General features: G+C 42.4%; 1 protein-coding gene across 1 annotated transcript; it reads left to right on the plus strand.

The window, feature by feature from the left end:
* Window positions 1-6,308: 6,308 nt before the first annotated feature.
* Window positions 6,309-17,106, plus strand: LOC144742048 (calcium-binding and coiled-coil domain-containing protein 1-like). Its single transcript, XM_078624550.1, is given in 19 exon segments — window positions 6,309-6,440; window positions 6,522-6,624; window positions 8,943-9,145; window positions 9,295-9,507; window positions 9,753-9,901; window positions 9,994-10,063; window positions 10,154-10,204; window positions 10,207-10,311; window positions 10,534-10,662; window positions 10,664-10,789; window positions 10,973-11,098; window positions 11,940-12,020; window positions 12,861-12,966; window positions 13,086-13,213; window positions 13,216-13,278; window positions 13,280-13,336; window positions 13,619-13,710; window positions 15,213-15,232; window positions 16,952-17,106. Coding segments are annotated over 19 exon segments (2,109 nt in total).
* The last annotated feature ends 2,749 nt before the right edge of the window (window positions 17,107-19,855 follow it).

Genomic DNA, 19,855 nt, shown 5'->3' on the forward strand with positions numbered 1-19,855 from the left:
TGTAATTGCTGCTTCTTTCTCTTTCTGGGGTTTTAAGTGGTCCAATGAACAGATACAGTTTCATGGCAGCTTTGGAAAGTGGACACGGCTCATGCTGTTTCAATTAAATGGCTATGGTACATTTTGGATGACTGAGTCATATCACAATTTTCTGAATGCAAGGTGGGATTATGCACCGGAGACCAGAGGTTGATAGTAGTGATCGAGGCAGTTGCAACATCACCCAGGAGCTGAGAGGTACCGTGTGACTGCACAGTGGATTTATTATCACGTTTCTGAACACAACGCCAACCTGTTGACATCATATTGTGAAATTTTGGACGTATGTGAAGTACTGAAAGAAATACAGAAGGAGCAAGTCACAACATTGCAGTAAAAGTTCTTTAGCATTCAAAATAAATTGAACAGAAGCATTTTAATCACATAATGTAAAACATGGTCTCTTTTGAAAGGCCACAAACTGGGTTATCAATTGAAAAATGGTCTCTTTCTTATTGAGCAATCACATTGCATGCATAAGCAGCCCAGTTTTCAATAAATCACATCAAACATACACAGCATTTGATTGGAGCCCATTCGCAATCAGTGGTGGTGTGCGTACGATGTGCATGTCCTCCTAGCACAAGTTTTTCCATGGCATGCTTAGGATGTCCTCATTAGTGTGAATATTAATGCCACCAGAAAGAGGGAAGAGGGCTAGAAAAATGTAGAAGGAATTTGGAAGAGCTTTTTAAAGAGGCCATTTCATCAGAATCGTTATTTTTTTTGCGGTTCTCCAAAGGCTCGTAACTGGCGGTCTATGAAGAGAGACATGCCGCAGCGGGGCTTAATTTAAAACCAGAAAGGTCACTACGCTAAGAAAGGTCCTCTGCTCAGCCAAAAATATAAAATGAGGAGGAGAAAAAGAAAGCAGTGGGGGTGAAGGAGTGGGCCAAGAAAGAGATCAGAGGATGCCGAGTGAGAAGGGGGACTTGCGCTGAAGGAAACACGTTCTAATAATTTGGAAAGACAGCGTTATGGAAGGCTGTTCAAAAATGGAAAATTACAGAGGAAAGAGGGAAAACTGAGTGAGGATAATGAACTGAATTGCAACTGAACTGGAATGGGCCGAGTTTCAAAACAGATGCATGAGGCATTTTGTTTACTTTAATGGTATTTTTGAAACTAATTTATTATAATGGCCTACGATTTTAGGGAAAAAAACACTGCATACAAGCACAGTGAAGAATTGCCAGTCTGTTCAACAATCTGTGTTGGCAGAGGCACAACCCCTCCCCCAGCCTTTGCTGAATGAGCCTTTCCGTGCTTGGTACTGGACCAGCGTGATGATGGTCAGATGGGAAATTCGCTTTGCCATATGCAAGTCAGCACAAAATAGGTACAACTTTGAAATTTCTCTCCAGATCAGTCTGTTTATAACTGCTGGGGAGAAAGGCTGAATTGGCTGAGAAATACAAACAATGTACTGGGCTCATAGCCTTGTTAACCATAGAAACTGCTTGACAATGAAGTTGGCCTCCTCATCCATCCGACAAACCATCATCCATGTCTTTAATCACTTGTTTATCTATCTGTTCCATTTAATTGCCCTCTGGGTTTTGGCTGTACTGCATTACATAAAATCACACAGAAGCATGATGGCAGCAGCACGACAGCCTCTGATGTAAAGCCTCATGCTTTGCACAGATAAAGCGGGTTCAATTTTAATGTTGCTAGCACACCGAGACACACCAGGCTCACTTGTAAAACAGAATGCCCCGTTTGCTTGTAAACGCAGCAGCCCAAGAGCAGGAAAGAAAGTGGGGGGTTGGGCCAGCTGAGGTGGGGCTGCATTAAAGGAAGCAGAGGAATTCCACTTGTCCAATTCCTGCAATCCATTCAGTGGATCAATTTCACCCCTCAAATTCCCAATCCATTCCCCATCTCGTTTAAAAAACTAATACCCAATTCCAATCACAAGTGCAGTAAAGCGTATCTTGTAAAAGGTCACAGAATGACCTGAGTTCTCTAAACTGGACTCTGGTTGGCCCACTTTCCCTTGAAATACTGCACAAGAAAAAAACGCCCCTCTCCTACAATTCACACCACCAGTGGGACCTGCATCTTGCCCACCAGGAGGTGTCATTTTTTTAATGTGAAGTGTCACATCAGAGGGTTTGACGAGATATTGGTTGTCTGTGTTGAGGGGACACAGGAAGCAGAACTCAAACGTAAACTGGAGTGTGGATGCCGGGGAAAGAATTTGGCATTGGGGTGTGTGTGTGTGCGTGCTTGGCCACAGGCAGAATGCCGAGATATAGTGGAGCATCTCCCGTGCACCCAGCCAAGGGAACTGATCAGATGGACGATCAAACACTAATCATTCCCTCACGGCCCATACCGAGTAAAGCTGTCATTAATTTTGCGGAATTACATCAAATCTGAGACATTCTTTATGTGGCCCACGGCCTGTAGACAGTTATACGACAGGGACTGCTGCGCTAAGCAGATGGGGCAGCTTGGCCGTGCATACTAAATACCTCCATCCCCCATTTCTCCATTTTCACCCTCCCAGCACTCAAACCTTCCATGCACTCTGCTCCCACTACCTCAGTCTTTGCCACCTTCAATATATAATCACACCTGCATGACTCCATCACTCATCCAACAGTAACGTCTTTAAAGAATACCTGCATTGAAAGAAAACAATGTGTCACGTATCTGTATTAAGAAAACAGCACGAGGCAAACAGAACTGAAAACAACTGGGAGATCATTTGCTTTCAAACATAAATCTTCCAACGTTTTTCTCTAGGAAGTTGACAAATCTAATAGTTTACTCTGTGACACACAACAGAAGGACATAATCCCATTTGAGGTTTCCCTGGCAACTGATTACTGCTGAAGGCAAGCTGCAATTTATGACAAGTGACACATACCTGCCATTCTCTTTGAATGAGACATGTGGTACACTACATTCACAAGGATCACCTCAGGTAATGAAACAGCAGTAGCACTTAGGGGCGTTACCATTCTCATATACTGACAGGAACTCTGAGCTAGGTTGCAAAAGAAAAAAAATGCAATCTGGAATTAAATTTGCTCGGAATAGTCCTGCCTCGAATAAACAGCATACTCACTGTCAGAACAGTTGATGGTGATATTTGTGTAGAAAAAAGGACTGGTCCATAGCAATAAGTAAAAGCTGAGATTGTTGTACATCTGTCTGCATTCACATGTGTGAGGTCTGACCGGGTGGGGGGTTGTGACAGACAGAGGAGCCATAACAGCAGGCAGTCAGGACAAGATCAAGCCGTTTCATGGACAATCCACTTTCAGTCTGATCTCTATTTGAGTGAAGCCTCACACTGCACAAGTGTTTTTCTTAATCATAATCTTATCTGACAACTGCTACATAAAATTAATGGTATGACAAAAGCAAACTATCATGACTACCAAGCCAGGAGGGATCAAGATATAGGATTATTTTACTGCATACAAATCTTTTCACAGTAACCCAAAGACAACGTGAAACATTTGACTATTCTGTTGCCTATAAATATATATATATACTATAAATAGCATAGCATTGAAAACCATTATGTCTTATGTCTATTTTCTTACATAAACTACCAAACATTTAAATACAAGCAATGGCAGGATACAAGCTAGTCGTTGCACTACAGACTAATTATCCCACCGCATAGAGAGTAGCACCACTAGCACTCTGCACACTCTTAATCCACTTAAACACAATTTATTGGGTTTCAGCATCGACTGTCCGCCAACATAAAATTACATGAAGCATCCTTATAGTGTCTTGAACAGACTAAATTAGCCAAACTGGACATACTAATTGAGGAGGAGTAAAGCACTGTGTGACTGGATTGACTCATCAATGCACAGAAATAAATAAGTAGACCCATAAACAGTAGAAGAACATCAATAACTATAATTATATATCACAAACATTATTTCAGCTGTGCTTGCTGAGGCAAGTCTATGTTAATAACCGTAATTTCTCCTTATGAGTTTTTTTTTGTTGTTTTTTTGTGGTCTTAGGAACCGAGCAGACTGTGTGCACTGCAGTGGAAGAGATGACTTTAACAAGCTGAACCATTTCTGTTTCACATGAAGTTTACGTTATCCAATTTCCGTACTAATATTTAGGTCTAAGACATACCATTCAATTACATGTAGGAATACATTTATATTTTGACACATACAAGTCCTTTATCTGGTTATTTACTTTGCTGTTCTGCTGTGATGTTTGGGAATCCCACAATGTTAGAGTTCAATTCAGGTCATTATTAAGAAGCTGTTGGCATTGAACATTCATTCCCCCTGTTGACGTCTAATGCAATGTCCTGGCTTTAGCTACAAAGTCTCTTATAAACTAAAGAAAATCACAAAAACATGTGCTTTGCCTTCCCAAGCAAAGTCAGCCAACTGTTTGAATCGGCCTGAGATCGCGTACTTGATGTTTTAGCTGGACTAAATTATGACCTGTGGGTAAAAACGTTAAAACAAAGCAGTGAGCTTTCAAAATGGTGCACTGCCATCTGCTGGCAGGCAGCAGCAACATCACGTCTGCCTTTGAGAAGGCTGTGAGGACTCATCCGCACGGGAAACGTTTGTAGGATAACTGGAATATTTCATTTGTCAGTTTCAGGGACAAAATATCTTAATCCATAGACCAGTTTAGGAAATGCAGCAATAACAGTTCCTAACAAATCAGTTAACCGGAAATCAAAGGATCTATCGAGCAACAGTGGAACAGCTATTGTCGTACTGTTGCTTAAATGAACAGAACAAATACTGGTAATCACAACGGATAACCAAATATTCACTAGTACGCATCGCTGTGTCGTTGTTTTTTCTACTGGCACTCAGATCCCGAGAGAGAAAAGCAACGTTGGGCGATGACGAGCATCGTATTACATGTGGTGCGACCCCCTCTTCTCCAAGTCAAACATGGGGATTGTAGTTCAGAGCTTCTTCTCTCCGCTTTGATTGCTGACGTAATGAACAACAGCTCCCACAATTCCGCGGCGGAAGTCAACCTGTCATGCCCGTGTGTTTTGGCTTTTTAGTATTGTTGGTGGTGGTGGAGAAAGTGAGCCGGAGGAGTGAAAACGTCGCCGTCCAGCTCGGGCCTTTGTTTTCCCACGAACCGTGTCCGGTAGAGAGGCAGCCCCAGCGGACTGCTGACGGGGCAAACGAGTGCGAGGAAGGTGAGAAGGATGTGTGGGGACGGTCGACCGGAAAAGTGCGCAGCTGTTTTTTTGTTAACAATGTTTGTTATTGTTTGTGCGCCGTGGATGCGCAGCACGTAAACTGATTGGACGTCAATAAGTCTCGAGCTCAGAGATTTCACGAGTGACAAAAGCGATGAGTCATCTTCAAAAAGCTTGCGTTGGTGCGTGTGCTCACTCCGTGGTCTCGACATGTGCTGCTGTCGGGCCTCCAGCCTCATGCTGTGTAACATGAACCCTTGCATATGTGCAGCTACTGTATAATTTGACTGTGATCTATTGTTGTCTACTCCATCTTTAAAATCCCCTTACGTTTTCAAGCTACTCATTTCAATCTTCAACAGGAAACAATGTAAAACTTTTCTTTAGAGGAAGAATAATCATTGTAATTGTACTTTTGCAATGTCCAAGTGTGTTCCATCATATCATATTCTCTACCATGGATGTAAGACTTACAGAAACTCATTCAACTTGGTAAATATCACATTCAGTATGAATAAAAATAAGTTAACTCATAGTTTAAGTTGCTGGGCCCATTAGAACGTCCTGCAGATGTGGGCATGATGTACCAGAATCTGTAAACTTAGTGCAAAGTCAAAATAATGCTCTCTGTGGGCCATGTGTCTCTAATCAGCATGGTATACACTGAAGGCAGGAAGAGCCTAAAGCTTAGTGTGTACTTGCCAGTGGAATTTGAGCCCCGCACATGCTGGAGGCCCCTCACACCTTGTACTGCATGCTTACACGTGATGATGTACAATACAGCAAATGAATTTGATGTTGACTGAAATAGCGCTGGTGACTAACACGACATGTTGCTCAAGTGCATCGCTGTCACTGAGGTTAAGTTGTGGTGTCCTTTCCTGAAACGTGCCCACAGTTGAGGTATCACCTTACACTGAATAAATATGCACAGCCTGCTAGCTGCCTCTTGTTTGCTGTCCAGCTGTCACCTTCTGCCTATTTCAGCTCATCCCGCTATGCTTGTCATCTCTTACCTTGACTTTGTGGCAAATGACAGTTGAACTCAAGTTTGAGGTTTTCCCTCTCCCTGCAGGTGCAAAACAGCATCACAATGGAAAAGAATTGTCAGGTGGAGTTCAGAAACATAAGCTGCAGTTACTTCCCTGAGAGCAGAGTCGATGTCCACTACACCGTGAGCTCAGAGCACAAATGGGCCAGCAGTGACTGGATCGGGCTCTTCAAGGTATTGTTCACCTGATAACTATCACATGAATCAACGTTGCATTCAGCTGAAATAATACATTGGGCGTGATTTCTTCCACAGGTGGGATGGTCATCCGTGAAGGACTACCACACGTTTGTCTGGGCTCTGGCCCCAGCAGACTATCAGGAGGCCACAGAAGTCAACTGCTGTGTGCATTTCCAGGGTACTATGACTTTCTCCTAGTCAGCTACATGCAGTAGCTCTGCCGTTATTATTCGTAACTTATTCTTCTTTCACCTTACATCTCAAAAAACACTTGGATTATCAGGCTACTTTACTGTCGTGTTTTAAAAAAAACATTTTCTGTAACACACATTAACAGACAAATATAACTGATAGCGCAATAGAATTCACATAAACAGCTTTAAATATAAATAACACTGAAGAAGGGCGCATTTTGGAAACAAACTATACACATATATAGATATTCATACATTGTGAGGGAACATCTTTCACTGTAGCAGTAATGACAATGTAAGGCAAGCCTGAAAAAGGTAGACAATTGAACATTGCATGGTTAGCACTTTTAGGCATAGTTTAATATTTTCAAAGTAGCTTTGTAACCACATATCACTGTGTCACACACATAACATGCAGCTTGAATGGAGACTGGATCCGAGAAGAGTATCCCCACACAAGTACAAGACTAAATATCCTGTCCAGTAGATTCCTTTTGGCACATCTTCCTCAGACACTGTCGTGGTTTGAATTAATTTGTTTAATAGGCGGGGGTTGAGTAATGAGGATGACAAAGAAAATGGCTCTGAGCCGACTGTGTACGACTGCTCACTGGAGAATACAGCATTCACTCCGTCATGTCAGTGGCTGCTGATAAACATGATTCACGACAAAGGGTGCGTGTGCAGCAGGTAAGGTATTGACCTCTGTTGGAGTGATTTGTCACCAATTGAAGTACAAAGTCAGTGTAGTTCTTCGGTGAAAGAAGAGCTGAGGAAAGAAACTCTAAAGAACCCGCTGATGGTTCCTTATCACCAGTAATGCAGTGATTTAACCTAAGGTGGTGCCGTGAGTTACAATACAGCTCATAAAGTGGCTCGGTGACATTCTTCCAGACGGGTTTTCATTTTCTCCCTGTACTGTACACACATTGTTGGTGAGCATTTTCAACTAAATCACTCTACAAATACATGTGTTAGAGAAGGATAACTTATTTTAAAGTAAGTCACAGACTGGCTGGAAATACATATGGTCGTACGGTTTTGAAAGAGATAAAATGGGACACAAAACTCAGAATGTGGAGATATGTATAAGACAGGTGAATTTGCAAGAAACAGACAAATGAAAGAACAATGTATTGCACAAGTGACATCAAGTAGCCGACTCAATTCAACAAATTGCAAGATATCACAGCTCTTTAAGACAACAGGAAGCCATGCTGTTCTTCCACAAAAACAATTACCACATAGTGTACAAACAACTTTATTTGGAAAATTTTAGACGGAACAAAAACTACATATTTACTTTACACATACTTCATTGCGGCCTTTTACTGGTAGGCTAGTGTGTGCTTGTGACAGCTGGGCGTCAGTCTTTACTACAAAAGTCTAAACCTGACGATATAAAACAGTACCATATAATATATAGCCCTTGAGTCTATTAAGTGTGAATTACCATGTGGTGGAACTCAAACATTTCACTGCGATCTCACCTCAATCCTGCGGCCTTCGTCGCCTGGGGTAGTTGTTAGCTGCGTCCAGCATGGCTAGCTTGGCAGTATCCGTGTTTGCTCTCGTAGTCACTGACTTTTCTGGGAGATTCGCTTTAATGTCGTTTTGCTGCTGCAACAGTTCAGGTAGTGTCTATCTCCGCTGTTTTAGACGTTAACCATAAGGAACAAATCACTCTGAATGCTACACCGTCGTCGTTCCAACGTAAAAACAACCGCAGCAGGGTGAATATGACTTGAGCACACCAGCGTGCGTCCTCACTGAACTCACAGCAACGCAGCACTTTGAACCTAAATTGTAATATATCATGTTTAGGACTGTTTTCGGAACCAGACTGAAATAAGGACAGGTGAGATTCTCTGGGAGTGACAAAAGTGAGCGTCGTAAAGAAGGTGTTTCCGGATTGGTGCAGAGTACAGGAGAGCTGTGTTCTGATTGGCTGCGGGCGTTTTTTGGAGGGAACCTTACGTCGGAGTAGACGTGTGTTACGTCAGTGCGTAAACGCAGCGTGATTCGGTGAGATGCGGTTTATTCGTGCTCATTCGGGACAGAATCGTTTGTGTTGTAAACATACACAGACATTTGTATAATATACTGAAGTACATTTGGAAGTAATACTGGGGCATTTAAAAGGAAGTGACCACTTATTATCCAGGTACTGCCGGAGAGATAAAATAAAGTATCCATCATATATATAGTATGTTTAGCCATACAATAATTCCATTTTCCAACTTCAACTCACCCTACTTTCCCACTCACCATGCCCTCTTGTTTTTTTTTTTTTTTTTTATAGCTTCCTACCTACCCAAGCCCAGCTCCCAAGAGTATGAATTTGTGTATATCGACGCCAAAGGTGAAGTGTGCTCCTGCAGCTCGAACTTCACATTCTGTGCCCCAAAGCCGCTTGAAGATCTGGTGACTCTTGAGGAGGAGTCACACGGAGAGGAGGATGGCACCGACATGCTGCTGGTCATACCCAGAGCTGAACTGCTGCAGGTGAGAATGACAAATGAAGTGTATTTAAAATGACTAGATAAGGCAATGAGGATAAATATATTTTGATAGTTGCCAATAAATACACATGTTGGGAAATCAATAGTGCGGTTTACTGCTGACACTGTGATTATAATCTATCCACTTGCAAGAGTCGACTGGAGGAATGTCTGCGAGAGCGAGCTGAGCTGCTGCAGATCCAGGAGGTGACATACAGGCAAAGGGAGAAAGAGGAGAGAGACTACAAGAGGGCGAGGGAGGCCTGGGACAGAGGACGCAGACAGCTGGAAACTGACATCAGCTTGCTGCAGGATGAGCTGAAGCAAAGTCAAGTGAAGATCAAGGATCTGGAGAGGGAGCAGCAGGTGAAGTGATGAGTAGGGCCCAGCAGATGAGAACCATTTTACTAGAACCAGTTTGCCTGTTACTGTTTCCATACTTTCTCTGGGTCTGTGATCATATTGTCTGTGGAGTAGAATACAATAGAGTACAATTCTGCTTGAAATATTTCCTGTCATTTTCAATCTGAGTAATTGCAATTCTACCTATAATATATAATATAACTTCACCTCATAATTCTCTCATTAACTGAATCCCTCTTGTGTGTTAGGAGGAAACGGCTTTGAGAGAGTCACTCACCCAAGAGAAAATTGCTTTATTGGAAGGGAGAGAGGCAAGTGAAGTGCTAATCAGGGAGCTGGAGGAGGACATCAAGACCCTGACCCATAGAACGGTGGAAAAAGAAACAGAATTGGAAAGGTTTGATATTTCTTTTTTTTTTTTCTTTTTTTTCTTCTGACATCATCATTCTTAGTTTTATCATGTGTACATTACAAATCTGCTCGTTGTAGAATGAAGGACAGAGCAAAGCGGGCGGGAACTCAGAGGAAAGAAGAAGAGAGTGAGAGAAAGAGTCTGCAGGTATTGCAAGAACTGTACATCCAAATGTACCCGGTGTCACCACTACATCAAACACTCCTCAACACTACATCAAACTTCGTCCTCCCTCAGACCAAGCTGGAACAGACAGAGGGTGACCTTCGAAGTCTGTCCAAGGATGTTCCAGGGGCTTGAGGAACTCGCTGGCTCAGAGAGACACCAGTGTCCTGCAGCTCCAAAACACCATCACCACCCTGACCCAGAAACTCACCACAGCTCACAGAAAAGAGGTCAGATATTTCTCAGGAAACGAAAGTCAACAGTTTTGGTTAGATTAACAGTTTACATGTTACATGTTCGTTCTCTGCTCAACAGTCAGTATTTGTAGTGTCACTTTTATGTTGAAGTTTTGAATTGCGTTTCCTCTCCTTTATCGATTTGACACATTAACACATCAGCAAATCAGCCCTAACAGAAGGTCTGTAACCAACACCTGCTGTCCTGTCGGTCAGGCGGAGAATGAGGCAACGCTGAAAGAGATGAGGAGCCTGCGTGAGCGTCTTAACCTCAGCGAGCGGGCTGTAGATGGGTTGAAGAGTGATCTAAGTGCCATGGTTGCCCAGAGGGATCTCGGACAGGCCCGAACTTCATCAGGCCCGTCTTCAGGCTGCCCAGGTGACCCTCCAGCTTGCAGATTCCAGTCTGACCTTGAGAGAAGGCAGAGCCCAGTGGTCCCAGGAGAGGCAGAGTCTGCAGCGCACCTCTGAGGTACTGCACGAGTACTGTGCATAGACACACAGGCAAAATGCCAAAAGAAGGAACTTGGAAAGGTCTTGTCATTGGTGAGGTTTTCCTGAACGTATCCTGACAGCCATACTTCACATACCTTGTTCTGCACAGATGATGTTGAGTCGTCATCTTCGAGTATTTAAGTGTGTGTAACTCTTGCAGAGGGACCAAGAGCGTTTCGAGAAACTCAATGCAGAGATGCAGAGGATGGAGGAAAGGCTTCAGGAGGAGAGGATGGAGCGAGTGAAGCTCGAGGTGGAGCTTGGCAGGGAAAAGGATTGTAACCGGGTGAGAGATCATACGTTGTTTTTCTTGTAATGAGCTTATTTTCTCATTGAACACTAATCATTCATGATCCCATGTAGAACAGTACACATGATGGTTCATTGAAGTGTAAATGCACCCAATGCGTACTTGGATGTATGCGCTGACATCACTGGCAAAACATGCAGCAACATGTTGTCTTCAGTAGGGGAAAAACTGAAGTAAAACCAAGCCAATTGTGTTTGAAATCCAATGTGGTTTACACCATGAAGTAAAACTCGTTTATCTGTGCACAAATGGTCATAGTACAGCATTTTATTTTCACTAAACATTGTCAATGAAACTCAAAACCTCACCCTCTCAGGTTTCAGGGATTTGAAGAAGCGCTCCATTGGCTTATATCGTCAGTAGGCTGGCCGGCTGGCTAACTGTCTTTATAGCAGGTTGTTAATTCATTTTTAGTGATAGCTGTTAATATCCACTCTAACAAATTTATTGTTCAGAGCAACACTTTAATTTCTTGTCGAACATTTTTTTTGATGTCCAGCACTAGAATTCTAAACACAATATAAGTACAACAACACAATACAAGTAGTTTGCTGTTAAAGATGTTTCTGCCGTTCCCCTGGTTGTTGTGGTCCATTTCAAGGGACATGATAGACACTGAGAGTGACCAGATTCGGATGCTAAATATATGAATGCAGCCTGTGATGCTTCTCTCACTGCCAATCACAACAGCTGTTTCTCCCTTTTGAATTTTTTTTTTTTATCATTCCACTTGAAAAATGGTGTCTGCACACTTCTGTTACAGTTTATTGAAATACAATTATTGAATTGTAGATTTAGTTTGCTATCTGGTCTGCAGGTTCAGCTGAGTGAAACTGTCCGAGAGCTCCAGGAATTGAAGGCCAGCCTGAGGCTCGCCCAGATGGAGAAGGAGCAGCTTGTTTTGAGAAACAGGTAGGAAACTGGACGATAGCTAATAGTAGCAAACTGTACACTTTTGTATCACTTGTAAGTTCTAGTTCATCAGTAAACCATGTCAAGGTTTGGTTGTTGTTACAATATAATTTTATTAATAATTCATTCTTTATGTGCACATAGAATGCACACATACAAGTGTTAGTGTGACTGGTTGAAGTGCTCTGGATATTTGATGCTGTTGTTTTCTTCTTGGTTATTATTGTGCAGTATAAATTGTTTATTGTTTATAGTGTCATATAAATCTTTGAATTTCAGCTGCCGTAGTTAAAATGGCTGCAGAGCCATCACATTTGGAGACAGTTTGCAGTTGTCGATGTTTTTTAAAAACACAATCCAGTTGATTGTTGTTCACTACGTGTCAGGTGGGCGGTTTACATCAGTTAGTGATGCACTGAGTTGATACTGAGGCAAATTTCAAAACAAAAATAGCAACCTTTAGCCAGTATAGTCACCATAGTTACTGTTTGTTTGCACCGGTTTCTATTTTGTTCTGTTTCGATGATAAGTCAGTAATGGTGGACACCGATTTACATTTACACCAATTTACACCGATACATTTTACTCCATGACTGGACTTGGATGATTTTAATTCAAATAGTAAAAATAGTCAAAACTAAGGTGTCACATTTGAATCTGGGCTGGAAAAGTGTCTCAGTACACATGTAAGTCATGCAGTATAAATACTGAAAAGTATTTTAGTTTCATGTGTTTTGGCTTGACAGAACAAGACTTTCTGAAGGTTACGAGGGTGTCAGCTGGTAATGCAGTGGTTCTAGTCGCACTCTGGTGTGTGTGGTGATAGTTGCATTTCTCGCTACAGGAGTTGATGGAGCACATCTGTCAGCTGGAGCAGAAGATGGGAACAGGCTCCACCTCCAGGTGGAGTGCAGCCCCAGCTGCTTCCACAGGTAAAGTTATTTATCCATTCATTCTTGTAGGCCACGCTCATGTTAACAATAAAAGTGTCATCTTTCCTTTAGCAGCAGTGTCACAATTTGGGGTCATTTGGTTGACTTGTGTTTTACAGGGTGTCCTGATGGTGCATCGTCTGACTCTGAGGATGAAGACCCAGAGGCCTTGCAGCCCCTCCGACCACCAAGACCTCTGGGACCCTACAGCCTGTGTGAGCAGGGCGCACCCACGCTCCTTGCTCCTCGCCACTCCCTCCTCCCTCCCCCAGGGAGATGGATAAGAGCGCTGTGGTCATCAACCAGCCAGCCCCCGCTCTCCTCACCACACCAGGCTGGAAGTGACACTCTAGCCCACAGCTCTGATTCGGTGAGACGCGTGCTATCTGAACCACTGAGCGCATGTGATTATATGTGATCCTAAAAATGACAAATGTCTTCATGCCAGCAATGAACACCAGTTAAACACGAGTAGTGGATCATTTGATAGAGGCAATATCCTCCAGAAGCAATTAGGCTGTTCGTCAGTTATCAGATTATAATTGTAAAACATTATAAATGTGTGTGTGTGTGTGTGTGTGTGTGTGTGTGTGTGTGTGTGTGTGTGTGTGTGTGCGTGCGCGCATGTGTGTGTGCGTGCGCGCATCTGAAGGAGGAGGAGTCAGATCCACTCCAGTGTGGAAGGCACAGCACCGGAGAGGAAATGGCACTTTTGCTGCCTGATCACATGGACACTGTTGTCAGGTGCACAAACCACACACACATAGAACACACACACACACACGGGAGGCATTGGAATATTGTGATACTGTTATATCCAAAATGCTACAAAATTAACACTGATAAAAATGGCATTCATGCTTTCAAAATAAGACAAGAGCAAGAGCAGACACAGAAAGACACCCGATAACGGCCTTACAAGAAGTAGAAGAAACACATGATGTATTTAACATTCCATGAATTCGTCACAACATGCTTCTTATGAGCCTTTCATTTGAGTGAATGATGACAAACAAACAATGGCAGACTTGGTAACCCATGTCCACATAGCACAACTGTCGGTCCATGATATTCAGAGGTGTGTTTGTCTCTGGATTGTCAACAACAGTACACTCGTTGTTACTTGCCTTATGATGACGTGTGTCGGGCACATGACACAAGGACACAGAACAGTGTCCACATTTACACTGCAAACAGACAGTGAGACTGATTGTGAGTCATCGGCAGTTAAATTCATTTGTGCAGTCTCACTGTTTCTTACTTTCACTTAATCATTTTGTATTCAGTCTTGCTTATTATTTAATGTGACAGTCAAATAGAATATACATTGCAGCGTATTGTCGCCATGCTTTGCTCAACAAGGCAGGGAGAAGAATGCACACCTGATTAAATTGATCCCTAATACTTTTTTACTCTATAATAAAATGAATATTTTTTTCATTTTTCATCAGTTAGGCTGGTTTAACCTTACGTAAGTGATGCATCATATTTAATGAGCTCATGGCTGGATTTATGCAAAGAAATTAGTATATTATAGTATATATACAAAAGTCATTGAAGAAAGAAACTCAAAAAGCCAAAACAGATCATTTCGCTTTGAAATTGTGAGATCCATATCAGAGCCAACATCTCCACACTTACCCAATGAATTTAGCGCTCGCTAATGCACACAGACAAATATGAGCAATAATTTATGGTGACAGGGTGAGTATGGCTTGAAGATGGAAGTTTTGAATATGCGGTTGTAAAAGAAGTTAAGTCAGGGTGAGGGAGGGAGGGACTGCGTGAGACAGAGCCGGGCGCTGGGAGGGGCGAGATGGGAGGACAAGGGGACAGATAAGTTGACAGCAGGCTGTAGCAATGATTTACCTGAGGGTTGTACCACCGTCACGGGCCAATTTTCAGCACCATTAAAGCCCTCGCTCTCCATCTCAGCCATCCACTCACTCAGTCGAACGCTTTTTTTCAACCAGAATGTGCGTTTCATTCACACATTCTGCTTTGTGTCTCCCACCAGTGATTTGGCAGACACCTCGCTATGGTAACCAGTGGACCCCCAGCCCCATTGGAGGACGAGAGATCAGAAAGAGGAGAGAGTTTCTTGGAGTTGTTTCCACACTACTTCCACTAACAAGCACTTATACAGCTCACTCACCACACAGACTAAATGTTGATATGCAATTTACACCGTGTCTGCCCCGAACCCTGTGTTTTCCCCCCCCCTGACTATTGTATTATTGCTCCAGCAGCAGCTGCGTTGTTCGAGGTGACATAAAGCTTGCGGTGGCGGGTCAACACCATGTTTATGGCTGACATAAGACTGTTGCGCTGTTGGAAACGGCAGGCTTTTCGGCATGTGGGTTCATAGGCTGTAGCAGAATGATTTCTGTTGAATCATGGCGATGTCGAGAGCTTTACGGCGGATGTTCTGTCGTTTTTATGACATTTGTGATTAGGAGTCATGACAGGCGCCGTAATTATGATGTTTTGTATCGGCTCCATTGAGAATCATGGCAAAACGCCCTTCTTGCTTTAAATTGTCCATGTCAGCGTGAAGTAATGATACAGCATCAAGCTAGAACTAGTTCATTGTAATATAAGACATTTGATTTCTCCTGTTTACTTAGAACGAACACTGGATGTGCACTTTGTTGGACGCATTAGCAGTTGATTGTTGTCTCGCAGTAAAGGAGGAGATTCAGAGAAGCTTATTTCACAGATGGAGGCAGATGACACTAACTTCATCATCATCATTAGTACAACATCGTTACCTTTTATCTAAAGATCCGCTGCAGTTTTTACTCGTCCTGGATTTGATATGTTATGAAGAAATGTCTCTAGCGGGTCATACGCATACACGGCGTCCGTCTTTGATACTTTTTGTGTGTGCAGAAATCCTAATTCTCGCAGAATTTGTGCCTAAGATAATAAAATCACAGTTGAAGAAAGTAAAGACATCATGAAGTGGTGTTTTCCTCCAGCCCTGAGGCAGAAGTGGCTGCCTGGCTTTTAATCAATACTATTTGCATTTTTAATGATTTTCTATTTATAATTGCATCATGCTGCAATGACTCTATATTCAGGTTAGTTTCAAAGAAGTGTGTTTTCACACAACTTTGTGCGTTGTGCGATAATCTTTCATACTTGGCTATAATAAAACACCCTGATGCTTGATTTGATCTGCTGTATTTGCACCCTATTTTTACTACACAAAAGTTTTTAGATGAAAAGTCAGTATATGGATACGTGTATGTTGTGTCCTTTCATCAGTACCTTAATATTACTATTGTGTGTGTGTGTGTATGTGTGTGTGGGGTTAACACATATTTTATCTTCTCTTTGTAGCTTTTACAAACTTACTGACTGCTTGGATCGTGTATCCGGGGGGCTTATTTGCAATGGAAGGGAATGATATCAAGCTTAAGGAAGAAAATCAATGAATGATCTGATAAAGGAAAAGAATGACTGTAGAAGCCATGAAAACTGGTCTACTCGTAAATGATAATAAAACCTGCTCACATTCCTTCTGTCACTTCAGGTGTTGCAGTAAATGTTGACTCTCTCTATATATAAAATATCTGCAAGGTGCTTCTTATTCTCTCCCAGAAGTCAGCACAATATTTGTTTTCTCCTTGTTTGTGGTTGTTATACGACTTAATGTCTCGGAGACGTTGTTCCGGTGAGAGTGCTCCGGTGTGAGTGCTCTTCGTCGGGACACACTGCAATAAAGCTCCAGTGGTTATGGTTTGTTGTTTTTTTAATTTTTGTGTGTAAAGGTTATCCTTCATGTACACTGCCCTATATTTTCTTATCAGCCGTGTAACAGGATTTTTTTTTGGGGAGGGGGTGTGTTCTGTGTAATAAAATGGTTTATGTATCCATTATCGGGTGTAATGTGTCTTATTCTGGCCAAAGATCAACGCAGTATTTTGATCCTCACATGACATTTCACTGGCAGTTAACTGTGCCTTTTCTTTCCTCACAGCGATACACCTGATTCCCCTTTGGGGAATCGTCTGTGTCATTCTGGGCTCGCTCTCTGCTCTGCACCAGGTTCCCTCGGGGCTGACCACCTCCTCCTCCTCCTCCTCATCTTCATCCTTGCGCCTCACTACTCCTCCGGTGGGGCCCCCGTTTTAAGCTCTCTGGCCCCTCTACCGAACTCTCTCCATCTTAAGTCCAGGGTGACGCTAGCTAATTATAAAATCAATGATGCCAGGCTGCCTAGTTTACAGCCTCCTCTAAAACCTTAACTGGGAAATCACTGTGGGATTGATGACTCCCTCACTCTTTATCTCTTTTAATTACAAATGTAAAAGATATGAAGACCCAGAGGCCAGAACACATCTCCTAGTTTTTATGACCTCCTGCCTTCTCTGTCCCAATCACCCTTTCCCCTACCTGGCCTTGTTTATTTCCTCTGCCTCCCTTCTGACTCTTGTCACAGATACCTTTAGCCGTTTCTGCATCACTTTCTCCATTACCCTTTCTGTAAGATCGGCTGCCTGCCTTTCTGCAGGAGAAGGTGTTAAATTTATGATCTATGCACTTGAAAACGTTCCTCACCTTCCCCTCACCTCACCTCTCTTCCCTTGACTGCCTCCTAACCCTGTGGATTTGTTGCATATGTAGCAAATGATGAACACGTCCTTTTTTATCGGCTCCATCCTAAGCAGAAGAGTGAATGATGTGGTGTGTCACGTTATGACCCAGCGCTGTGTCCAGTCTGTGACTTACACACCTCTCTGTCTTGTATATAGCGCCGGGTCCACACAGAAAGACCCTCCAGCTTTTTATCTTCCAGCACTGATCACTGATCCGTTCTCTGTCTTTATAACAACCTTCCTCCCTAACTAATGCAGGGAGCAGGCAGGTTCACTGAGCTTTATCCTCTCAGTCACTCACTGAGGAGCCGGCCTCTGCTGCTCCATCCTCTCTCCTGTATGTCGGCGAGGGCTTTACCCATATTTGCTCATGTTCGGAGCAAACGGAGGACGTGTGCCAGCTTCTTACTGGGCTTTTGATATTCAAATTGATTCCTGTGCTATGCAGCATTCCTGACCTACTTGTAGGGATTCTTGACTTGCGATTGTGAATAATTGATGTCTTTCGGCTATTGGAGCACGATTTTTTTACCCTTCTAATTTTATTGTTCAATTCCACCTTTTTCTGGTGGCTTTAGTTATCACCTCTCGTCAATCGTTCTCTTCCTGCTGTGAAAATATTCCAACCTCAAGTAATCAGTTAATCAAGCATCACTGATCTGAAATTTAGTCAGGCACCTTTAAAACCCTTCCATGGGTTACCATGGCAACCTCTTCCAGCGACTCCTTATATGAGGCCATTTGATTGTTCCTTGTAAAATAGTGTATAATGTACGGCCCTTATTTTAATTCTGCTCTGGTGTTATTGATCTGCCTTTAATGACAGTTAATTAAAGCAATCATATAATTGATAGAATCTCATCTCTGTTTATCGTCCTCCTCTGATTCTCTCTCTCTGTGGCTCTCTATTAATCAAATCAAGGTGAGGCGTAAGTATTGAAGTGCTGCACTGGAACAAAAGAGATGTTGACTATGAAGACCCCTGCGCTCTATCAACAAATTATCCGAATATCAAGATAACTGGTTCTGATCTGAAATAAAAAATAATGCTCACAAATGGCTTATTTGTTTTTATTTATTATTTGCTTGCTTCAAGATGTGTTAGACATCCTGACAAATGTAAAAAATATCACTTTGGCAGCTAAGGATGTATATTCAATTGAAACAAAAAGGGATCTTTCTAGATCATGTACTCAGACATTAGCTGCAAACATCAGTGTTATATGGACACATCTCAGTTGTACTATTACACCAAAAGCTGTCTACCCTTCTTAAATTCAAGAAATAAATCATTAGACACATTTACTCAGCAATTTTTACACCACTCTTCTCTGAGGCGACTTCAAGTGAGATGGAATCTTTGTTCAGCTTCAACCTTCACCATCAGCTGCGGACTGAGTAAACCCTTGGTGCAGACCTTTATCTGATGTCCTTGCTAAGCAGGAGATGGTGATTTATTGGTGTGCACCCACAGCTCTACATGACCTTACAGACCAGGCTCTTATCCTCCATGTAAGGGGACAATGCCGCATGCAGAGCACCCAGAAGTCATGGTGCAAGAGCTCCCTCTACTGACAAGTCCCGGTAAGGCAGAAAACACTCCAAATTCGGTTCCCCAGAAGTAACAGTGACGGTGTGTGTGTGTGTGTGGCGTCATGACAACTGTCTGTGGAATGTGTGACTGATACTCACAAAACCTCATAGGTGTGTACACGAAAATAAAATGAAGGTCAGACGTACAGAGTAGAAATTGACATTTATACTCGTAGAAATGTTTGGGGTTTTTTTTGCATTCTCGAAAATAATTTTAAACCCGAATTGACAAACACTGGTATTTAATTGTATTCCGCACAATATCATGGCAGTCCTGTTGCGTTATATTCTCTTCCCTTTATTTTTAAAATTTTACAGGTGTGTAGTTGACCTGCTAGGCATCCATTAATAATATAATACTCATGTAATGATGTATATTGAGTACTGGTGGGTCAGAACTTAAACATGTTGAGTGTTATTGTGGCTGGTGTCTTAGTAAATCTCCATCTCTTAACATGTACTACAAGTAGAAAACGACAGTGGTAAACCAATAATCTCACAAAAAGTAGTTTATTGTGCCTCTTACTGTTTATATGGCTTTTCTTTGTATGACAAAAGTTGACATAAACAGAGGGTAGACAACAACTTGGCCATGTTGAAAAATAACACACAAAAAATATTACATAATCTCAATGTTCTGCCTGCATTCCCATCATTTACATCATGACAGCCCAGCAGAGAGAGCGGATGAG

Source organism: Lampetra planeri, unplaced genomic scaffold (genome assembly GCF_965212315.1).
Source record: "Lampetra planeri unplaced genomic scaffold, kcLamPlan1.2.h2 scaffold_836, whole genome shotgun sequence".
Taxonomy (NCBI): domain Eukaryota; kingdom Metazoa; phylum Chordata; class Hyperoartia; order Petromyzontiformes; family Petromyzontidae; genus Lampetra; species Lampetra planeri.